Source organism: Talaromyces marneffei, chromosome 7, assembly GCF_009556855.1.
Source record: "Talaromyces marneffei chromosome 7, complete sequence".
Lineage (NCBI taxonomy): Eukaryota > Fungi > Ascomycota > Eurotiomycetes > Eurotiales > Trichocomaceae > Talaromyces > Talaromyces marneffei.
In genome coordinates, this window is record NC_072354.1 from 1,560,380 (window position 1) to 1,583,008 (window position 22,629).

Sequence of the window (22,629 nt, forward strand, 5' to 3'; positions counted from 1 at the left end):
TCGCTCTTGTCTCTAGTTGGGTTTTAGAAATGTCAATACTGCTATTTCAGGTACAAAGCATGTTAATCACTTGTCCTTCGTTCAAATGTTCAGTTTATGTCACTTTTCATGCTAGGCTACTATAACATACAAATCATATCAACCCGTCCCTCGCTCTTAATAGTAATGCCTATGAGTTTCCTTCTCCGTCACTATCAGAATCACTCTCACTCTCCCCCTCCTCACTCGGCAACCGCGCCGGAAACCATCCATACCGTGACATATCAATATAGAAATCCCCCATCGCGTCCTGTTCGACTGTGACACCCTCATGTCTCAACGCAATAGCCTGTCTAGATGCGCTTCCTGGGCCTCTACACCCCCAATCAGTCAACACCCCCAAACTTAATTTTCTAATAGGAGGGAGGAAGAGGAGGGACAAACCGATGCGATATCGTGCCCCTAGAATTCACAACTCTCTGCCAGGGGACATTATCATCATGGAAATGATGGTATATCTCTCCTTGCTCGTCGTTTTCATCTTCTTCTTGCCCTGACTCATCATCGCCAGCACCATCAGCAGCGGAGGTGCGATTAGTGCGGTTTGAGGGAAGATGCTTGAGGCAGATGCCTACTTGGCGGGCTCGTCTAGCTGTGCATCACATACAAAGGTAAGGATACATGTATTTTAGATATGTTTTCATATGTATGGAACGGTGGGCTAGGGCTACGTACGATATCCTAATAAACGCGCTATGTGGCCGTATGTTGTTACTGAACCGAGGGGGATCTCTTGGACGGCTTCGTAGACGGCGTTGAACCAGTGTTCTGCCTCATCTGTGCGCGCCATTTTCGGGCAGTGTATGCGCTTCTCGTCGAACTCGTTTAGTAATCAGTTGATACTCAAGGAGAGACTGGGCTCTCCAGGTGAGAGACCGTGTTGTTTCTGGACGAATACCGGCACCTTAGGTATCAGATATATTTCTTCCGTAGTTGCCTAGCTCGCAAGTGGGAGGTTGTTTTTGAGCCTTTTTGAAACTGGAGTAACAATTGTCTGGACTGTAAATCTTGAATAAAATTTAAAAGAGGTTTGAATCCCTTGATATGCAAACAAAAATTACATCGTGCCTATCGAGCCAGAGATATTCAAGCTGTAGCTTCAAATTCGCCAATCAACACTCCAGGCTACTGGTAGGTACGGTAGTATAAATTCCGCAACAACATTTCTCCGCCCTCCTCCAATTACTTATCTCCGCCTCAAATCAAGCTCCAAGCTCTCTCCAACCAGACATCATCCCCAACACGCATAGAACAGAAAGAAAAAAAAAAAATGTCCTCATTAGCAGACTACCTCGCCAAAAACTACCTAACCGCCGACCCGCAACCAGAACGCCCCAAAAAGAAACGCAAGAAGAACAAACACCACGACCCATTAACCAGCGGCGGCGACGGGCTCATAATCGCGGACGATGACCCTCCGTCTCTGCGCGCGGCAGCGGGCGACTTAAAAGATAATGAATACGATGAGAATTCGCCATATATATTAGATTCGTCGGCGTCACGTGCGCTAAGTGCAGAGTTTAAAAAGAAGAAGAAATCGAGCTGGAAAGTCGTCGGCGATGGCGGCCACGAAAGGGCAGCCGCAGGTCAAGATGAAGCAGACGCAATCCTGGCATCCGCCGCGGCGGAGAGCGCAGCAAGACTGCAAGTCACCGAGGCCGATGACGCGCCCACCATCGAAGGCGAAATTATTCAAGACATGGAGGAGGAGGAGGAGGAGGAGGAAGAAGATGGAGGACAAAGGATGGAATCCGGCGCCCGTGCAGGCCTGCAAACCGCCGCCCAAACCGCCGCCATGGTCGCCGCACAAGAACGACGCAAGAAAGCTGAATTGGCCGCTTTCCAGGCATCCGTGAAACAACAACAGCAGGAAGGGGGAGGGGAGACGATATATCGAGATGCATCGGGTCGAATTATAAATGTCGCCATGAAACGAGCCGAAGCAAGAAAGGCAGCTGAAGAAGCTGCAAAGGCGGAACAAGCAGCCAAAGATGCGCTCATGGGTGACGTTCAAAGGCAAGCCAAGGAAGAGAGAATGGAACAACTCCGCTCTGCGCGCGCAATGCCACTTGCACGCACAATCGAGGATGAAGATCTGAACGAAGAACTGCGTCAACAAGACCGATGGAATGATCCCGCTGCGCAGTTCTTGACAACCAAGAAAGCCGGCGTAAGCAAAACCGGCAGGCCGTTGTATAAAGGCGGGTTTGCGCCGAATAGATATGGCATCCGGCCGGGCCATAGGTGGGATGGAGTTGATCGGGGCAATGGGTTTGAGAAGGAGTGGTTTCAGGCGAGGGCGAGGAAGGATAGGATTAGGGATTTGGAGTATGAGTGGCAGATGGATGAATAAAGTCCCTTGTCCTCCCATGGGGAGGAACGGGGTGGAAGTGCATGGGCAGTGTTTTTTTGTTTTATAATATATGTGCTGTATATAATATACCCATAACGAATTCATTTGTTTTTTTGAATCCAGCTTTCTAGTTTGGACAAACTTAAGACAATTAAAACGACGAGTTCTTCCTTCCTTCTTTCGTTTCTTCGTTAACGGATCGGATCGTCAAGAGGGGGAAAGTGGACATTCGAATTAGATTTAGATTTCTTCTGCTCATCTCCGTTCGTATCGCGCCTCCATATGCTTCTCGATATCCAAGACCCAAGACCAGATCGGCCTGGCCTGGTCTGCTCTTGAAAATAAAAACCTGATCAGATTAGACCAGATCAAAAACCACATCAAGTAATATTCATGATCGTATCAGACAATATCAAACGTTGAAAGAGAGAAAAAGAAAGTCTGTAAATGAATGTCATATAGTAGGGAGTCTCAAAAACAACATGCAATGAACGTTAAACAGTCATGACAACGGGCATGCATCTACACCACCAACCACGCACAGTTGGTTAAAAAAAAAAAAAGAAAGGACTACCGCCGCTTAACCTCCGAAGCCCAACCTTCAATTCCTTCGCCTTTCGTCCCCGGCTCAATCCCCAAATCTGAAACATCACTCATACCCAGCGTCGATTTCAAAAATTCATGATTAGACATTCCGCCAGCATTCGCTCTATCTTCTGGCATCAGCTCGAGCATGGGTAATAAGAATTCGCTTATTTGTATGGCTTCTTCGGATGTGAAATGGTATTTTTCGCGGAGGACGTCGGGCAAAGCCCAGTGACGCAGGCGATGGATGTTGCGGAGTTCGCCGCGGCGGTTGAAGATTTCTTGGGACCAGCGGCCGGAGATGCAGAGGGAGCGAGGGAAGTTGCCCAACAATTCAATTATTTGGGCGATGTGGTCGTCGTCTTTTCCGTATTTGGTGCCGGATTGAGGGTCGAAGAGGTAGTCGCCGGTAATGAGTTCAAAGACCTATTTACATTAGATGATGACACCCAGAGAAAAGGCGGAAATACACACCATGCACGCCATACTCCAGACGTCTGTGCTAGCACCCCATTTTGCGCCCAGAATAACCTCTGGCGACCGGTATTGACGAGTTTGAATATCGTTTGTGAAATGGTGACCAACCCAGCAAGCATTGCCCAAATCTGCAATTTTGACGGAAATGATGTCGTTCTCGCCCTCCTTGTCTGGGCTGGACGACTCGGATGCGTTTTTGTCCAGAGAAATACCGGACACCTCTCGTTCCAGTAGATCACTGTATATACTTTAGTTTCGCCTCTAAAAGAATGGTGGAGCTCACTCACGCTGTCTTTTCACGCTGCTTTTGCTTCTCGTCTTCAGGGATTGTGGGAATGTTCTCCTTAATGCCCAATGCGTCTCTCATCGACACTCCGAGTTTCGATGTATCTTAAAACCGTTAGCATATATCGCCAAACTCTCGAAAGAAAAACCAACCAGAATCATTCATCACCTGGTTCAGGCTACTATGTGAACTGCCCATCTTGAACGGATCCATATGACTGAAACTGGTGTGCAAAGGACTTGGGAGTGGTTGACTCCCTGTAATGAGCGTCCGTCTCCGTCGGCGACCATTGCGATTATCGTCCTTTTCTGTCTTTTGTTCCTCCTTCACATACGTCTTGACAATCTGTTCCACGTCGCCAATTTCGATCAAGACATTTTCCGGCTTCAAATCGGTATGGATTATGCCGCATTCCCGATGCAAATAATCCAATCCCAGCAGTACCTGTTTCGTAATTTGTCTAACCAAGGGCATGGGAATACCGCGATGATTCCATCGCTTAATCAAACCGAGCAAGTTTTCGCCAAGTACTTCAAACACCATACAGACATGCACACCGTTGGGACCCTTGTGCTCGAACGAGTCCAACAGACTCACGACGTGTTTCCGACCCGGGTGACTTGGGTTCGCCTGAACAATCTTGTTGAGCAATTTGATTTCGTCGATCGCGGTCTCGGTGTAGTGTGCGGCGGATCGCACGACTTTTAATGCGACGTGTTTGCCGTTTGTCGTATCGCGCGATAACCACACCGTCGAAAAGTGACCCCATCCCAGCTTGCGAACGACAACGTACCGGCCGTTGTTGTATGTCTCGCCCACGTGCACCGGGTGGTAACCACCTTTGCAGTAATCCTCAGAATCCTCTTCGTCTGCCGTGGTTTCTTGCTCTTCTCCAGACGATGACGAATCGGAGCGCGACAGAGGGATTCCGTATGCAGCTTTCTGGTGGGGGAGCGATGATGCGGCCGGCACACTATGTATGAGTTAGAAAGATATCATTAGAAAGAGTAGTATCAGAAGGGAGGAATACCCTTGGCTAGAAGTACTCCCCGAGTTCGAGTCCACCGCCATGTTGCTTTCGTTTGTGACAATCGGTTTCAAATCAGTGCCTTTTCTCCTTTTCTTGCTGCCATTGCCATTGGCAGCTGCCGAGGCAACGCTTGCCATTTGTTTTCCTTTATTAATCACAGCTTTCTTGATATCACCTCCATTCATCATCCCTCGAACGTCGCGTGAGAGAGCGTGGGAGGGTGGTGTGGTGGAAAAAACAGGTCCCGCGATGATCTCTTTGACCTATCCGATCTAGACCCGTTTGCGATTCCCTTGTTTTTAATCGGATTGTCGAGCTAGACGACGCGCGACAAAATAATCGATCAGTCGAAAGCGATTTTAGTGGCAGGCTGATGGTATGATAGCGTCGACTGTCGTAAATGCCGGGGTGGTGGTGTTGGTTGTGCGGTTAGAAGCAGCACCAGTAGCAACTTGCAGAGCTTTTGGGCTTTGGAGGGGTTTCCCTTGGAAATTGGAGCTGTTCTTCCGTCACCACAGAATTCAATCGGGCCGGGTAGGGGATGGCCGAGTCTATCTTAACGAGAACAAGCAACAGAAATCAATAACACAATGATTTTTGCAACAGACAGAAAAAGACAGGTCAAGACCAGACAAATCCAAACCGGGGTTGTCGCGTTGTTGTGAAAATGATGGTGTTGGAAGAAAGAAGAGGGGCCGATCGGTGGAAAGTATGAGACGGTCGCATGCAGAGAGAGAGAGAGAGTATCGTAGGTAGATTAGCTACCTACTGTAGTATGCACTCGGCTCGGCAGAAGCGAGTACCTACTACAGTAGCACAGAGAGAGGCTATCAAAGTTGGTAATAGTAGATGAGATAGATATCTTTCATCCAGCTATGCACAACTCAGATCGCACTCGCAGTCTACAGTGAGGGAATCTTTAAAGGAATACGAAGTCAGCATAGGGTGATGTGATCGTTTGGCTATAGTCCCAGAACATGAGTGGGCGCTGGCGATGCTGATTGGAGGCCGCCGGCAATTACTATGATTCATGGTGGATGTTTGCGACCACCAGGCTGGACGTGTTCTATTTTCCGTTCCATCTTCATCCATTCCTCTTATATTCTGATTATCATCATATATACCAGATCGCCAGCGATACTTCGCCCTCAAAAGCAAACGACTGGTATTTGATGCAATCTCAGGTACTAGTCCTGCGCAGAAGAAAGAATAAGCAGGCAGGCAAGGTGATCCGGGCGCCTCCAGCTTGTCCGCCAGCCACTTGCGTTGCGATATGCTAGTGTGCAGTTAGTTAGTTAGTCAGAGTTTAGTGTATGGAGGCTTGTGACTTGGTTTGTTTGGTATACTACAGAGTAGAGCGCTCGTCTCATCACATATCATCGTACTGCGAGTTACTAAAACAAGCATCGATGCCCAATCTCAGCCTTGTGTCTGGTGATGTCAGCACTCAGATCGCGATGCTTATTGGAGGAAAATAAGCGCTACCGCACCAACTAAGCTGGGCTCAAGAACTATGAGTATGTTCAAATATTGTCACGATAACCCACTTGATTTCTGAATAATCTTATCTCATTACTGATTAGACGTCCCAATCCTTTATATATATATATATAAAAGACTAACAATTTAGATCAACAATATTAGTATAGTATATAGTGCATTCAAATACCCTTTTCTTCATATAATATATTATATTGCTTATTTTCCCATACTCTCAACAGCGCCAAATACGGGAGAGGATAGCGCTTACAAGATAAAATAGTCTCCTTTTACTATCTTATCCAAGCTATTACATCTTGATTTAAGTATAACAATTCTAGTATATATAATTGCTGCTGCTTCCCGCTCAATCTAAGGTGTCCAACACCTCAAACGAGCCTGCTCCACCATATATCCTACATCACTCAAGGCAAATATAGTCAGCATAGTACAGATCTTGAACATAACCATGATATATATTTTCCTTTCTTTCTTTTTTCTTTTTCTTTTTTTTTCTTTTTTTTTTTGCACAAACCTATGGGCCGACAACATGGTCAAATATTTGATTTACAGATCTAGTTGCTAGTCCACTAAATATATCATCCAACACCAGCAAGTTCTTCCTAGAGTACAACGGTCGTGCTAGTGCTAACTGTTTCTGACCTCCGCTCATGGAAACGCCGTTGTTCCCAATTACTTCCCCCTGTCCAGCTCTGAAGGTAGCAATATTGATGGTTAAAGCGCACGCCTGGACGATCACACGACACTCTCAAGCTCCTCGGTTGTATTCGTGCTGTTACTCACACTGTAGCATGGGACATCTGCGACGCCTAAATTTTGGCCGGCGAATTACTTTCCAACTCTTCAATTGTGAATCTAGGATCGAGAACAGAAATGTATGGCTCGAATTCTTCCCGTCAATCGCCCACGCACCGGTTCCTTTGAAATTGTAACCCTAGTAGATAGATGTGCGAAAGGCCTGCCGTTTGTGTGCACGACACTAACTAACCAACTGTATCCCAGTTGCAAGACGAGGTCCAACAGCCGCGGTCGTCATCTCAAAGAACGACGGTAGCTGGAAACTCCTACCACAATACCATCGGTGGCCACAGACGCTTTGGTGATCATAGCAAGTGCCCACATCGTTTCAGTTAAGTTTATATGGCTATACAAGCAATTCACAGAGTGAAGTCTGCGTTTTCCCCACAGTGCTGTAATGTGATACTTGATAAGAACCTTGGCCTTGAAGTATGCTGGTCATTTATATAACAGCGGAGTCGATGTTCTGAGAATAGTGGACAGCGCCACTGATATACATGCCTTATACTATGTGTGCAGACTCCGAGAACGCAAAGATCGAAGACTTTTGGCAATTTCCCGTCATGTATGTCGAGATAGCATTTAACATAGACGAGCCCTCACTGGAGCTGTCCGACACAGCTGAGGCTGCGCCAGTCCACAGTCCAATCTAATAGACACTCTCGGACTGTGAAGGGACTGAGAGGCATAGAGTGCCGCCAGGGGTAATTTCCAGAGTCTCAATTTGACTTGTCACGCAACTGCATATGCCGCTTATTGGTGTCATTCAATGGGTTCTAGACAATCGAGTCCAACAGCATCGTCTCGTTACAGCGAGCAACTCTTGAAATGCTTGCGTAGACAAACCACGGCGAGGTGTCATAGCTGTCACATTAACTAGGGCATGCAGTAGGCTTTTGAACCCGAGCAAGCAGAGATATTAGCTAGAGAGTTGAATCTATTCCCCAGTGCAGGAGGGCTGGTAGCACAAGCTTAATTCAATAGGAGCCAGGAGCCTCAGCCAGGAGCCTGATCACAGTTTCACATTTCTGAGTCGAGGATTATTCAACTCCCAAAATGAAAAAAAAAAAGGGACAAAGGTAAGAAGGAAAATAAAGACTGGTCAAGTACAGGAGACGGCTTCCATATTGTCAGGAAACAGTGACTTATCTGATGAATATCAATTCATACAGTGCTGGACCAGCCGTTATGGATCTGTTCAGCTACCTCCACAACCATTTTACCATTAGAAGCTCAATATTCCAAGGTCGTTTCTGTAAATTGATTAGCCAATGCTACTTTACTACAATATTGCCTACATTAGTCTTAGAAGCCATAGCTAGCGTTTCCAATACCGTAAGAGGGATTCTTAGCAAATCCTTAGGTATATCAAGGAAATCTCGCTATCCAATAAGAGCAGACGAATGCATTTATACGCTGCAATCACCATATCCAGGATAGCCATAAAATAATCCTGTCAATCCGAAGCTAGCTAAGCTTTTTTAGGTTCTGGTTCCGTTACCTCCCCGGGGACCCTGGCCTTAGTTACAGATCCGTGTACTCCGTAGCTTAGTGTAAGGACCAGCCAGGCTATTAACGGTCAAATTCTGGGCTAGCGCCTCTCCAATTAAGTACCAAAGCTTAGCTGGCAGCCTGGTTGTATATTTCACTCCGGCGCCAGTCCACAACTTGCAAGCTGAAAATCAAGGCGCCATGGCTGTAGATGTAACTACCTACCGAAGTCTCAGTAGTCCGGGGGAAATTCAGCTTGACCGTCTCCAGCGTCATCGACATGTATCATTCAGATGTCCTTAAGAATGACACGAGTACACTAACCTGGCTGCGTACCGTTGGTTACAATAATACTTCAGCGAACTTTGGATACACTACTCGGTCAACGGGAAGTCGGATTGCAGAACCTCTGTCGTTGACTGCTGTTGTATTCGCTCTGTGGCTGATCGTTTCATAATGCTGTTGGACCTAGGGCAATGAATGATGTAGATTCTGCATCTCATACTTCTAGCCAGTAAAAATAGAATTCTACTTGTGAAATAATTCGTTCTTCATGTTGGTACTCCGTACACGCAGAGAATATGCGTCAGGTAATTTGCTACTACATATGCATACATGTATTGTATTTGTAATTATAATCAAATGATGAGAACCACTACCCCAAGTCATTGGGTTAGGCTCTCTATTAAAAGAAACAGCAAGAATAGCAATATACATATTATCTGCTTAGTATACCCTTCAAGGGCTATGTATCTAAATGCCACGAGCTAGGTATAGATGCATCCTATATTGGGATACTGCCTCCCACGCCTTACAAATAACACATGATCCTCTTCGCTAGCTGTATGTTACCATACTAGATCATCTAGTATGCGCGCAGCTTTTTGGTCTAGTGGGTTCCACATACGACATCCTACCTTATGCTCCACCGTGCCTCACTACTGTATGAACAACATTCTACCATCTAGGCTCCAGGAATCCAAGCCATTAGAACTACAAGAATAGTTCCGATGTGGATATCCTAGCACTGTTATAACATGTTGGGATATTCTCGTCCCCTGATTGGCAATCCGCGCCACGTTATGTGCTCGCTCTACATATTACGTTACCTAGTTAGCTCGGAGGCTCCCTGCCTCGTCCTTCCCTTTAGCTACATACAAGTCCCCCCCTCAATATATTGCTTCAACATAATATGCTACGATGATAGGAAGTCGCCCAATTTCTGGTCGAGTTGTTTGTATTCACCGAATTCCTCATGCAGCTAACATGATAGTAGCAGTAATTTCCACCAGGCGCCAAAAACTAACACCTGATTTCCAATGCTTTGCCCCTGAAGACAACTGTTAACTGGTGAAGATTGTACTTTGGTAAGCAATATCGTGTTCGGATAGCTTGATAAACTAGGGTATGGAGTAAATAGTGTCGTCTCTGCCTTGGAACCCTACCTACAGTAATCCAGTCCTGCATGCAATCATGATGCCATCTCCATATGAAATGGGAAATGAGAAGCGAGTATACACAGAATAAGGGAACACAATTAGTAATTCATTTTAAATAAATGACTCATAGAGCGGTGATATGGTCTAATTACAAATATCTAACTCCCTGCATGCAGCTATCCACTATATAGATCTAGGCCGTGATATTAGAAGTAGCAAAAGTGATTCTTACACACATAAAGGCAAATGAAACTACTAAGGTTATTCTACATCGCCCGCATGGAACACTACCTAAGTGCCTTTCCACAAATAAGACCAACAAATCAACCAACCAACCAACCAACCAACAGATATAGCCATAGCACAGAACTAATCTAGCTGGTTCGAGTGCGGTCTTGCTTAAAAGAGCTTTCAAATGGAGCCCAAAGACTGGCAGCTGTTGGTAGTACCAGCCACTATAGACAGATTCAGCCCATTTGTACACAGCCATGTACTCATGCAATGCAACCCTGTGAAATCAGTTGTTGGTCTAGGTAGCGTCTACTATGAAATCATGCTATAGTCGGGACTCGGCGGACATGGCGAAGATATAAATACCCGATAAATCCTCCTCAGAAGAGAATGCTCGGTCCTCAGATCATCGCTTCTTTGCCTAAGTTTCTTTGCTTAAATCACGCTATACATCATGAAGGCATTCACTTTTGTCGCACTTGCTGCCATAGCAGGCGCTCAACAAATCTGGCTTCAGGCCCCTGGCCTCAACCAAGAAGTTACAGCTGGCGGTGATCTTGTCATTGAAATTCAGTCACAGGTACTGTATCTATTCACCCTTTTCTAGCTTCCTGATAAGCAATGGCTAAATCTGGAGGAATGTCTAGGATGCTGCTAGTCCATATACGGATATCGCGGCCGCCATTGGCATTGAGCCTTGGTCCACCGGTTACGTCGACACTGTAGAGCTGGGACAGTGGCTACTCTATCAGGGTAACTGGAGTATTGAAGGATTTGCCTACCCTCAGGGTGGACTATACACCAATGTCACGGTCAGCGTACCGTCGAACCTCCCTGTAGGACCTGCTCTTCTTAGCGTGGCTGTGTTCCAGGTTGTTGGGGTATGCATCATCTATCCCTTAATTGGTATGACTTACGGTAGCTGATAGGTTTAATTTCTAGGCTTCGAATGAGCCATATGTGCAAAAAGCCAATGTCAATGTCACGGTCGTCAGCAGCTCCTAGTTCAAGAAACTTTCAGCAGACGAGTTATCCTAAGAAGTAGCTGCATGATTCCTGCAGCTACTGGATTCAGCTTTCGGGGAGTCGAATAATGGTCTACAATATTACAAACACTTCCTGTATAGAGTTCTTTCTTCAAGGATCATACTGTCACTTCGGGCTCTGATCTCCGCACTTCTATCTTTTTTTCCCTCACCGGGTGGACAGGATATTATCAATGTCAAAGAGCGTTTGCTAGAGCTTCGTATTATAATGCATTCTCAATGCCCGTGAGTTCACTCTCTACAGTTCATTAATAGATCATCAAGCATGTTCGCTTAGCAGAACACGAAGCAAGGATTGGTGCAAGGCGAGTCCAACAAGCCTATGAGGATGAGTTTGATCAATATGGTAAAGGTTCCTAACGCTAGTTGATAACTGGTCTCTAATACTAATTTGAAGGGGAAGATGGGCCCTATTTATTCTTGCGTAAAGACGTCATCCCTGACCTGTGAGGTGTCCGTATAAAGCGTTAAAAAGGAATCTATATCCAATAAAGGACAAACCATAATTCCAATACTGCTCTAGGGTTACGGTACGGTAGGGCTAGATTGACACGTGAGATAAGATACGAGACGACTAATATCCCACCTTGTCCAACAGTCCTGCATCCCACGTTGACCAGATTCCATCTACAAACTTCTTCAATACAAATCGGTTCCACCATGGCGACGGCGAGTCACTTCTCCCAATCCATGTGCGGGCACTCGAATCCCTCAGGAAGAGCTTCTGCCATATTTCCAGACACTCTGCATGCTCCTCCCCAAAGACTTCCTGCAGTGACAGGAGCTGCTGGCCTGGTGTATTGAGCCAGTAGTCTCTCTGTTCAAGGAAATGATAATAGCCATCCACGCAACCTTTGGCGAAGAGTGTCCTCTGATGAGTGTTAGCTGTTAGTCCCTCCCAACCCAGAATGATCACTTACCTGGATCTCTTTCGTCGCTTCGGTATACTCTGTCCACGTCGGTTTGCCATTCGCATTCACTCTCTCCCATTTTCCATCTATCTTCTTTTCCCACCACCCATCACACCACGCCTTCCGTGGTAAACCCCCATTCATCCACTTTCTATACGCATCGCCCATCGCAGCAAAGCAAGGTACGGGTTCTTCGCATTCAGCATACCTCCGAAGAGAGAGTCGGTATACTGGCCATTGTGTTTCCTTGCGCATGTGCTGTAGTCGTATCGGAACATCCACTTGCATGGCACCTGGTCGGAGGGCCAATATCAGCGGTTCGCCCACTGTGATATGTATCCATGGACACCTAATACGAAACCAGATCAGTTCCAGAGCCGCGAAGATACCCCGAAAGATATTAGGATGCAAATGCCCGTCGTTGTCGATCAATATCCAATCCTTGGGAAGAAGTCCGTTATACCATACCCGTGCAAGAAGAATGGCCCACAAGCTACTGGCACGTAGACAAAGAAACTCAATGTACAAGGTAAAGCAAAGCATAAAAGCAGGAAGCAGAAACAATACCAACTGATGGATGGAGAGAATAAACCGCTTAGGCGGGATATCGATAGTCTTGGATGTGATGAAGATGGTCGCGTCGGGATACCGCTGAGCCAATCGAAGTGTTTCGATTGCATCTGGAGGAATAGCCAAATCAACATCAATATCCTCAACAAGCATGCCTCGTGCAAACTCGTTGATGCTACCATCGATCCCGAGAGCTACAGCGACATCATGAAGTCGATCGAGGACCTCATACTGAGCTAGGGCTCTCCACGTCTGCTTCAGTCGCTGATAGACAACGATCTTATCAACGAAGGTGAATCGAAAACCTTTCATAAACACCAATATCATCCGTTGAAAGATAATACTGAAAGAGTCGAATATTATATCAAAAGCGCGTGTAAGAGTCATCTCCTCAACCGCCGGAATCATCTTTTCGAGAATCATGGATCCATTGTTGTCCATGAACCTTTCGGCCAAGGAGATCGCTGATGTCTTCATGAATTTAGCCAATGCGGGAATATCTTCTTCTTTGATGAGGACCTTCCAGAACCCATTGGGAGAATTCTTCTCTGGTTCTGTGAAAAAGTCTTCCCACCCATCAGGAAGAATGTCTTTTCCAATGAGACCTTGTCTTCGTCTCGTATACCATTGCTCCAAATTCTTCTTCAGAGCCTCAATTGCCGACACATTATCTAACCTGAACAGCCAATATGCTGTAGGAAATAACGGATTGTCCATAATCCCAAGAAGGAGTTCCAGTTTCTTTTGAAACCTATCAGACTCGAAATATTCCTTGGTTATTGGTTCCTCAGACTTGAAGTTCTTTTGCATATCTTCCACCTCTTGAGCCGAAAAAGAATAGTCATCAGCAGCCATACCATCGGGTCCAGCGGCTTTTTCTAACAACTGCAGGACCTGCTCTATTCCTTCTGGCGTTGGGAGCTTGTGCGTAACGGCCATTATCGAGGTCTGTATTAATAAGCCTGGCCCGGTTGAGCCCATGTAGGATGCTGACCGAAGCCGCGTATAGGCTGTTTGACCACTGACGCATCTCACACGAGGGTCAACACCTCTGCTAAGAAGATACTTGACCTTCTCTACGTCCACTCTGTTGACTGCATGAAACAAAAGAGTCTGACGATCATTGTCACGAATGTTGGCAAGGTGTTTTGCATCTTCAGCTGGTATGGTTTCGAAGAAGATTTTGAGTATTTCGACGTGTGCTGATGCTTTGAAGACTATAGAGTAGCCTGTCCTAACATTAGAGGGATGTTGAGTCATGGAATTAGAGATAACACTCACCTCTTCCTCCAGAATTATGCAAATAATCCGCTCCAGCACGAAGTAGCATTTCTATGATCCTCTCGTCATCCTTTGTCACTTGACTAACGCACTGCTCGACAGCCAACTCCAAAGGCGACAATTCACGCAGTCGACCATACGGCAAATTTGGAATATAATACCGTGCATCAACCTGCGCGCCAGCCCGCAACAACATTTCTGCGATACCAGGATGTCTCCCGATAATAGCTTGATGAAGGGGAGTGGCTTGTGATACCACCGACCTCATATTGGGGTTTACCTTTAAATGGGTTTGAAGAATGAGTTTCATGATCTTAGTTCGTCCCAGACAAGCAGCCAAGTGTATGGGAGACCATCCCCCAGAATCATCGGGGAGTCTGGCATTGACCTGTGACGGATCTTCCATTAATAACCTTCGCACACCATGGACATTATTACCGTCGGTTAAAGTGAATATCAACGGTCTATCCTGGTATTCAGTCCGCAGAAAATCGTATTCTGCATGAGGCACGCTAAATGGATAAACCCCCACTACCTTGATGAGTTCATAAAGATCCGGAATCCAGGATAGAGTTGTCCGTAACTATCACGGACAAACAATCAACTTGTCTATACTGAAAGTAACTTGCTAAGGTGTGCAATACTTACGGCATCCAAAGTGTACTTCCCCCCATATCGATCTAGAGGTGACTTCCCCCCCTCTTCTCCATCTTTAGTTTCAAGCTCTCCTAATTGACGCTGTAGCGTAAGCCTCCTGATAGTGTGGACTACCGGCTCATAAATAGCAGGTTCTTCGCCTACAAGACCACGTAACTCGGCCATGAGGTTAGCGGGTAAGGACTCCAGTATGCGGTTACTGATTCCTGTGATTGTTTGAAAGAGGTTGCTGTATGCCTTATCCCAGTAGGTCATGATCTTAGTTACTTGAGATGATATTTCAGAGAGGCGGGGTTAAGGACGAACCATTTCAGTGGAGAACATGTTTGTGAACGGGACGATTTTGAATCTGTCTTGGTGCTTTTGGGTGCTGTATGGGTCACTAGACATATAGTCAGATAGGTAGGTATATGATTAAAAAGAGTATGAAGTGAGACTTACTATCCCATAACCTTTCGTCTCACATCCGAAAGCGACGACGGTCTCGCCGTTGGATCAGCCGTGACAATCTCCTTGATCTGATCAAGAACAATCATCCTGTTCTCATCTTCTCGTTCTGAGCCGCTTTTCCAATGGAGTCTGACTTCCTCCTCGATTCTCGCTTGTAGCAGATCATCTATCTTCAACCGATCCAACTCTTCATTTTGCTCTTCAATGCTGTTGCCATCGCTCTGCACCAACTGCCTCGGACTCTTTCCATTGAGAACGATGTACGCGATCAAAAGCCCAAACGAATAAATATCCCTCGCAACAGGCACCGTACTTGCCAATCGTTTTATCCTCATGGTGCATGATTGAAGCATTTCTGGTGCCGCCCATTCCCTGGTCTGGCCTCTACCCACACCTACCATCGAGCCCGCCGCGGGGTCCAGGGAGCGCGCGAGCACGAGATCAACATCTGCAAATCCGAAATCTCCTATCTTCGCTACCAACCCTTTTTCCTCGCTGTCCTGAAAGAGCAAGATATTTGACGGCTTCAGATCTGAATGCAACACTTCACAATGATGTAGCATCGCAAGACCATCGGCTATATCTGCAATGAGACTATAACAATCCGTCCCCCAATCATCAAAATCTCGACGCTGCTGGTTTTGACGAGTACTGAAATAGTCCTCTAAAGTCGGGGCCTGGGACCAGGCTAATTCGACTATCATCATGGGCGCGAAGAGACCTATGTCGGGCATTTCATCCCATGCTAGGGAGTGGAGGTGGACTATGTTTCTGTGGCCGTATATGGGTTCCTATTGCCTGTCAATCAATCCATCATGGATTTCTATTAGAATTGAGTGACGGGAGCGTACCCTGGCGAGAATTTTGATTTCCTGCGTCATAGCCCCAACCCGGGCATAAAACGCATCTCTCCCCTTGAGAAACACGAAATCTTCTTCTAGGGCCAGAGCGTGGTTCCGAACGGGTGCATGTTCGCGGCTTACTCTTTTCACTGCCACTTTTCTGGTTGTCGACCTACCAGCTTCAGATCCCTTGTTTTCTTGCGGAGAGTAGTCGACCGCAAAAACCTCCATAGTGGCGCCTCTCCCCAAATACTCTGCATCGTCCAGCGATATCTTCTCCGCTGACATTGGGATTCCAGGGTTGGAGGTGACATCGTCACTTATTTGAGATACTACATTCAGAATATTTGCGCGATTGTTTTTGGAGTATAAGTAGTCGTATTTTGGGTGGTGAGAATCAGCTTCTGATTGTGACTGTGATGATGATGGTGGTGGTGGTGGTGGTGTTGGTGAATGACGACGATAAGAAGGAGATGGTTTTGAGGATGGATAACATTGTGACAAGTGCTGGCGAATGCGTTTATTATAGTTTTTAATGAAGGATTTGCCGAATTCGGATTGTGCTGAGTCCATTTTGATACCTGCCCACCGTACGGTATATTGTTCCTGCAGAGTTACTCTTTTGGGTTAATAGTGTCGTGATAGGTACATATGTACTTGTGACCATTGATCCAAGGATGGAAAGCCCTCAACGAAAAACCTTCTGGTCTGGATGTGATAAATAATTGGAACTATTCTGCATTTTTTTTAATATTGTTTCATTGGTTTCATGAGTTCTGCCTTGTCATTCTTCCGGGGCTTAGCAAGATACGAACGACACATGGACTTGCATCGTGGCGTGCGGGCGATGAAACAATTTGGACTCGGATCCTTTCTAGCTTGATTGAGGTTCAGGGTCCGACTTCCTTCATATACCTACAAGTCCGTTGCAAGTCCAAAATTATATCTAAACACCATAGACATCGTGTCCGTTTGAAGTTTGAGTTTCCAAATGGATATGGCGTTAAGCATATCCGGGGTTGCGTTGGCTCTTCCGGGATTGATTCAAGTAAACGACCATACTCCTTGATAGCCCTGTAGTCTTTATTTCCGAGAGATCTTTGACTGATAATTAAGTATAGGTTAGCTTGGAGTTCCATTCACGCGTCTCAGAGATTTTCCAGTCTTATCTCAAGGCTGTCACAGAGGCCCAAGACCAATGGCTCCTCTTAGACATCCACCTGAGCGAAGTAGAAGCCGATCTTCTATTCCTTCGGCTCAACGCAAACACCTTTCAACCCGATATCCAAACTCGACTCAAAGCCATCCTGCGACTTCTCAACAAAAGTCTTGGGGAAGTCATTGAAGCTTTCCACAACGCGGTGGATGCAACCGGTCAAGTAGGCCGACTAAAATGGACGCTGGTAGTAAAACCCAGATTGGCTCGCCTGGTGCCTGAAATAGAGTCGTGGCAGAGGCGATTTATGGATTATATTCAGCTTTTGCGCTTTACGGGGTATGGGTTTCTGCAACAGGCCGATGCTGGGGTGGAGGAAAAGAAAAGTCCCTCGGCGGCTGATAGATTGAGTCGAGATATTCTTCACGCGCGTGTTGAAGAAGTTCCGATTGATGCGCTGGAGATTCCACCGTTGCAAAACACTCAAGATAATGCTGACCGGACAGAAGCCCTCGGCCACACAGACACAAAACTAATCTGGACCTCAAATGCGCTGAATGGCGACAACATTCTCGTCGAATGTCGGACGCACGGCATAAATGCAAACATCGCGCAACTCAAACTATCAGCCAGCAAAGTTGCCCAGATCCTTGCCGCTGCCGGGTCACAAGCTCTGATGACTCATGTTTTGCAATCCGTAGGATATGCATATTCACCTTCACCAAAACGGGAGGTTCAGCTATTTCTTAAATATCCGGCTGGTCTTGATATGCCGAAAACTCTTCGATGGGCTCTTACCATGACACCTCTCCCTTCTATTAATACGAGGCTAGAGTTGTGTCGACAACTCGCCACAGCAATCTTTTATACGCATACGTCAGGGTTGGTTCATAAATCAATACGACCAGAGTCAATTCTTATTTTTCAAGAACAACAATCTCCTGAACATGCCAACCTGAAGAAAGATTCTACAGGAGTCCTCTTCCTAACCGGGTTCCAACTCGCCCGAGAAGCCACACCAAATACTGTAAGCAGTACGCAAGGAAACCAAAACTGGGAATACGATATCTACACCCATCCTTCTCGCCACACCCCCGGCACACGCTACACCATGGCGCACGACATTTATTCTCTCGGGATAAACCTCCTCGAAATCGCATTATGGGGTTCATTCCTCATCTTCGACACCCACGAACGAGCACGTATATTCAACAATGAAGCTCTCGAAGGCGGTCGACTCATCTGTGATAATCTCAAAGCTGGTGATAAAGAAGCCGGTCAACGCATGAAACAGTTGTATGAAATGGCTGCAAAGGCGTTACTGCCTATATCGATGGGATGCCGTTTTCGGGATATTGTGCTTGATTGTTTGGGGGCAGTGGAACGGGGGTTTGGGAATGTCGATGAGGATAGTATAGAGAAGACGCAGAACGAGGAAGAAGAGAGGATTGGGTTGGAGTATATTGATAAAGTGCTTGAAGGGTTGGAAGAGATTCGAGTTTGAAAATTGCCTAGTTGGGAAGACATAGAGTTCAGAACGTTAACCCTAACAAAGAATTCTCCTGGAAGACAAACTCCATTTCTTTGAGGGGCTTGTATCTAACTGATTTCAAAAGGAATCTACCGTAAATTCAGGAATTGGAGATTATATAGGAGATCTTAGTATTATATTGGAGGTTCACTTACAACGAGACATGTTGGACGGCCAGAGCAATATGTAAGGCCAAATGACATCGGACTCCTCTGAGATATTGTATACGAGGACAGTACTTTGGCAGTAACCAGATACATATCTTTAAAGGCTTAATGTCCCTCTTTCTCCAGACAGAGAGCAACTTGTTTATAAGGGCTACCGCGATAAACCGGAAGTCTTGGACTTAGGGCTTGGTGCTGGAGCCCTAACTCCGTCGTAGGCTGAGGCAACCCTTGACGTTTTCAACAATAACTCGCGCAATCGAACTTCTCTCGCAAACACGCATAAAGAATACCAAATGGAAGGGAATATAATTTGAAAAACACTTTTCTCATTTCTATTCGTACAAGTCAAGATCAACATCGAGGCATAGCTCAATATGTCATACCGGCAATTGTCACGGCGATGACGCTGCTCGGATTATGTGTCCCAAACGGGTATGGCGCAACTAAGTAGGTAGCTGTCCGTATGGAAGCATTGTTATTGGCACATGTTACCATGATCACACCGCCGACTACCCCTCGGACTCTACCACAAGAGTACATACACATCTACACTCTTTATCATTTTATTTATTTCTACACTCATAATGCATTATTGACCCTTTTATTGGTGTCTCTCGCGCGTGCATATCACTCCTTACTGAACTCTGCGCCTGGATGGCCCGAGACCAAACCGCAGCGCATCCTACACCTCCCTAATTTATGACATATCACCAAAAGCACAACACTCCAATGGAAAACACTATGGCAAACCCTTTCATCGAACGACCCCTCGTCGACCAGCTCCTCGCTTCCCCACTCGCCTTCTTCCTACACCCCATCCACATTCTGCTCCTCCGGCTCCGCGGGCCTCCTCACACCCCATCCGCATCCTCCACCACACGACCGATCCGCGTCGTCTGCATTTCAGATACCCACACGCTCGAATGGCCCGACATCCCCGATGGCGATCTACTCATCCACGCCGGCGATCTCTGCAACGACGGTAGCGTACGCGAAATCCAGGGGACCGTGAACTGGCTCAAGACCTTGCCACATCGACACAAGATTGTGATTGCGGGGAATCATGATAGTTACTTCGACCCCAGGTCAAGGCTAGAAGAGGATCGCGACAAAGTCTCCTCCTCACTGGCGAATATATCTTCGTCAACGGCATCGATACGATCCGTGGATATTGACATCGATGATTTCGAGGGCGGGAGGATCGATTGGAGCCATCACACCCAAACCGAGGATTACGATTATGCCGCCGATGACCGCAGCGAAAAAGAAGACGACCAGAGAGAAGATATCCACTACCTCCAACACTCCTCCGTAACCCTCACCTTCCCCGGCCTAACGCCAACCCAACGCTCGCGAACCCTCAACATCTACGGCGCCCCCCAGATCCCCACGCCCATGCCCTTGGGCCCCGAACACGCATTCACATACCCACCTCAACAAGATGCGTGGACCGGCACAATACCAACCGAAACCGATATCCTCGTAACCCACACCCCGCCCTACACCCATCGCGACCTTGGCCCCAACTTCAGTATCGGCTGTCCCTATCTGTTAGGTGAAGTATGGCGCGTCCGACCGATATTGCATGTCTTTGGCCACGTCCATTTTGCGTATGGTTCCGAGCCCGTGTTTTGGGATGAAGCACAACGCGCTTGGGAACGGATTTCAATTCGGTGTTCGGCGCGACAGCGTGAATTGCAAGAGCGCTCTGGATGCAGTCTCCTGGCGCGGTTTGGAGGGTTGTTTTATGATCTCATAACGCCTAGCAATTGGATTGATGCGTTGAGAGTATTGTTCTATGACGTTACGGGAATTATATGGTCGCGCGTCTGGGGAGGACAGGTTGGCCGCGGAAGTGGGTGGATGGTGAATGCGGCGATGATGTACAAGGATACGGGGGTCTTGAGGAACAAACCTCAGGTTTTTGTCTTATAACTCTGATTCCTCTTCTTCGCCCAACCTTTAGATGGGGTTCTGGTAAATAGGATGGGAAATTGTAACTATGTAGCATTGCTTCTAGCATATGCATGTAATATATCTAATTATACAAATGACAACACATCTAAAGCTTCGACTTCTCAGCAAACCGTGGCGTCACCAATGGATCATATACATTCAATCCCAAGGTATCCGAGGGCGCAGCGTAATGACCGCCCACTAGACCCCTAGTATCCACCATAGTAGGATTCAAATCTGCCACGGTGGCAGCGCCGATCAATCTCATATTCATTTCCAGCTCATCTTTGAGGAGCTGGAATGCGCGTTCAACACCTTCTTGGCCATATGTGGACATAGCATACAAGAAAGGACGGCCGATACCAACGCCCGTTGCGCCCAGGCAGAGAGCTTTGATGATATCCGTTCCACGACGGATGCCGCCGTCAATGAAGATTTCGATTTTGTTTTCCCAGCCGCGCTCGCGGAGGATGGGCATGACTTCGGCGAGGATCTCGATAGCGGACGGAGCGAAATCGAGTTGTCGGCCGCCGTGATTGGAGAGGACGACACCTTGAACACCGGCTTCGACGGCACGTAGCACGTCTTCGACGCACTGCACGCCTTTGAGGAGGATGGGCATTTTGGTGATGGATTTGAACCAGGGGATATCCTTCCATGAGAGACTGGGGTCAATAAATGAAGAAATGGCACGTGCCGCACCCTGTGATCGGTCAATGCTATCACCACCAGATGCCTGGACGTTTGACCCGGTATCCGAAAACTTGACACGCATATCCTTCTCTCGTCGACCTAATTGCGGTGCATCAACTGTGATGAAAAGCGCTTTACAGCCCCGTTTCTCGGCATGCTCGACGATTTTCTTTGTAATTGCTCTATCCTTGTTGACGTACAACTGCAACCATTGCACTTGATCGCCTTTACGTGCGTCAACAATTTCGTCAAAGGAACATGATGCTAGAGTCGGGATCATCTGAATGACTTCATGGTTATGAGCGGCCCTGGTGAGGACGACCTCACCCTCGGGATGACCCAATTTACCAAGTGCGGTGGCAGTCACGTAGAATGGAACAGAGGTTTTTGATCCAAGCATTGTGGTTGAAAAGTCGACTTTTTCGACATCGACAAGGACGCGAGGGCGGAACCAGACTTTGTGGAATGCGGTATGATTTTCTCGCATTGTCTACGTCAATTAGCATGCGAAGCATATATCAAATATGAATCAAATGAAGGGAGAGCGTACAATCTCGTCATCAGCACCACTCGAATAATAAGCCCATGCCGTATTCTTCATGACCTGTCTAGCGACGGACTCAAAATCCAACAGATTATAGCACTGAGAAAGCGCCGGCATGCGCTTGATACGCTCCTCGCGCTCCATCTCTAAGGGGTCTTTCACTTTCTCATCATGTTCCACCGTCGACATGTCAACTGGGCCTAAATGCTTGGACGAATCCAGGTATTTGTCCAGGGTGTCGCGAGGGTGAATGGGTTCAAATTCCTCGGTTGCATCTTTGCCGGCGTATTTTAGGATAATCTTCTGGCCGCCGGGGTGTTCTGCTCTCTGTCAACACTCAATTGCTCTCTCGTTAACCCTCAAGCCCATGTAGACCTACCAGGTAAAAATTCAGTGACATCATATGCCTTTCCGTGCACAATGACCCAACACGAATCTTTATTGTTGTGCTGGGAGACTTCTTGGCCTGTGAGTTTAGCCATTGTGTATATAACAGACGGAGCTGCGAGATGCTATGAGAAAACAATGCAGTGGGAGAAGAAGTCAGAAGAAAAGAAGATAAGCAGATGGTTATATGTCCCAGCCCAAAGAAGGAA

The 22,629-nt window shown here is 46.9% G+C and overlaps 8 protein-coding genes across 8 annotated transcripts; 4 read left to right on the top strand and 4 right to left on the bottom strand.

Annotated features, from left to right (window-relative positions):
• Window positions 1–169: 169 nt before the first annotated feature.
• Window positions 170–829, bottom strand: EYB26_009219 (uncharacterized protein; the record flags this gene model as incomplete). Its single annotated transcript, XM_054268469.1, has 3 exons — window positions 170–353; window positions 424–631; window positions 715–829. The coding sequence occupies 3 exons, from the start codon at window positions 827–829 to the stop codon at window positions 170–172; spliced, it is 507 nt and encodes a 168-aa protein (XP_054124444.1).
• Window positions 830–1,309: 480 nt separating this feature from the next.
• Window positions 1,310–2,392, top strand: EYB26_009220 (uncharacterized protein; the record flags this gene model as incomplete). Its single annotated transcript, XM_054268470.1, has 1 exon — window positions 1,310–2,392. One exon carries the CDS (start codon window positions 1,310–1,312, stop codon window positions 2,390–2,392), a length of 1,083 nt encoding a protein of 360 aa, XP_054124445.1.
• Window positions 2,393–2,962: 570 nt separating this feature from the next.
• Window positions 2,963–4,955, bottom strand: EYB26_009221 (uncharacterized protein; the record flags this gene model as incomplete). Its single annotated transcript, XM_054268471.1, has 5 exons — window positions 2,963–3,403; window positions 3,452–3,692; window positions 3,742–3,844; window positions 3,893–4,713; window positions 4,771–4,955. 5 exons carry the CDS (start codon window positions 4,953–4,955, stop codon window positions 2,963–2,965), a joined length of 1,791 nt encoding a protein of 596 aa, XP_054124446.1.
• A 5,728-nt stretch (window positions 4,956–10,683) lies between these two features.
• EYB26_009222 (uncharacterized protein) lies at window positions 10,684–11,234 on the top strand (the record flags this gene model as incomplete). The annotated part of the gene is made up of 3 exons (XM_054268472.1): window positions 10,684–10,809; window positions 10,877–11,110; window positions 11,172–11,234. The coding sequence occupies 3 exons, from the start codon at window positions 10,684–10,686 to the stop codon at window positions 11,232–11,234; spliced, it is 423 nt and encodes a 140-aa protein (XP_054124447.1).
• A 615-nt stretch (window positions 11,235–11,849) lies between these two features.
• EYB26_009223 (uncharacterized protein) lies at window positions 11,850–16,559 on the bottom strand (the record flags this gene model as incomplete). Its single annotated transcript, XM_054268473.1, has 7 exons — window positions 11,850–12,146; window positions 12,196–13,985; window positions 14,038–14,620; window positions 14,686–14,931; window positions 15,001–15,076; window positions 15,136–15,935; window positions 15,996–16,559. The coding sequence occupies 7 exons, from the start codon at window positions 16,557–16,559 to the stop codon at window positions 11,850–11,852; spliced, it is 4,356 nt and encodes a 1,451-aa protein (XP_054124448.1).
• A 418-nt stretch (window positions 16,560–16,977) lies between these two features.
• EYB26_009224 (uncharacterized protein) lies at window positions 16,978–18,646 on the top strand (the record flags this gene model as incomplete). The annotated part of the gene is made up of 2 exons (XM_054268474.1): window positions 16,978–17,034; window positions 17,108–18,646. 2 exons carry the CDS (start codon window positions 16,978–16,980, stop codon window positions 18,644–18,646), a joined length of 1,596 nt encoding a protein of 531 aa, XP_054124449.1.
• A 935-nt stretch (window positions 18,647–19,581) lies between these two features.
• EYB26_009225 (uncharacterized protein) lies at window positions 19,582–20,775 on the top strand (the record flags this gene model as incomplete). The annotated part of the gene is made up of 1 exon (XM_054268475.1): window positions 19,582–20,775. One exon carries the CDS (start codon window positions 19,582–19,584, stop codon window positions 20,773–20,775), a length of 1,194 nt encoding a protein of 397 aa, XP_054124450.1.
• Window positions 20,776–20,902: 127 nt separating this feature from the next.
• EYB26_009226 (uncharacterized protein) lies at window positions 20,903–22,515 on the bottom strand (the record flags this gene model as incomplete). The annotated part of the gene is made up of 3 exons (XM_054268476.1): window positions 20,903–21,979; window positions 22,040–22,353; window positions 22,413–22,515. 3 exons carry the CDS (start codon window positions 22,513–22,515, stop codon window positions 20,903–20,905), a joined length of 1,494 nt encoding a protein of 497 aa, XP_054124451.1.
• Between the last annotated feature and the right edge of the window lie 114 nt (window positions 22,516–22,629).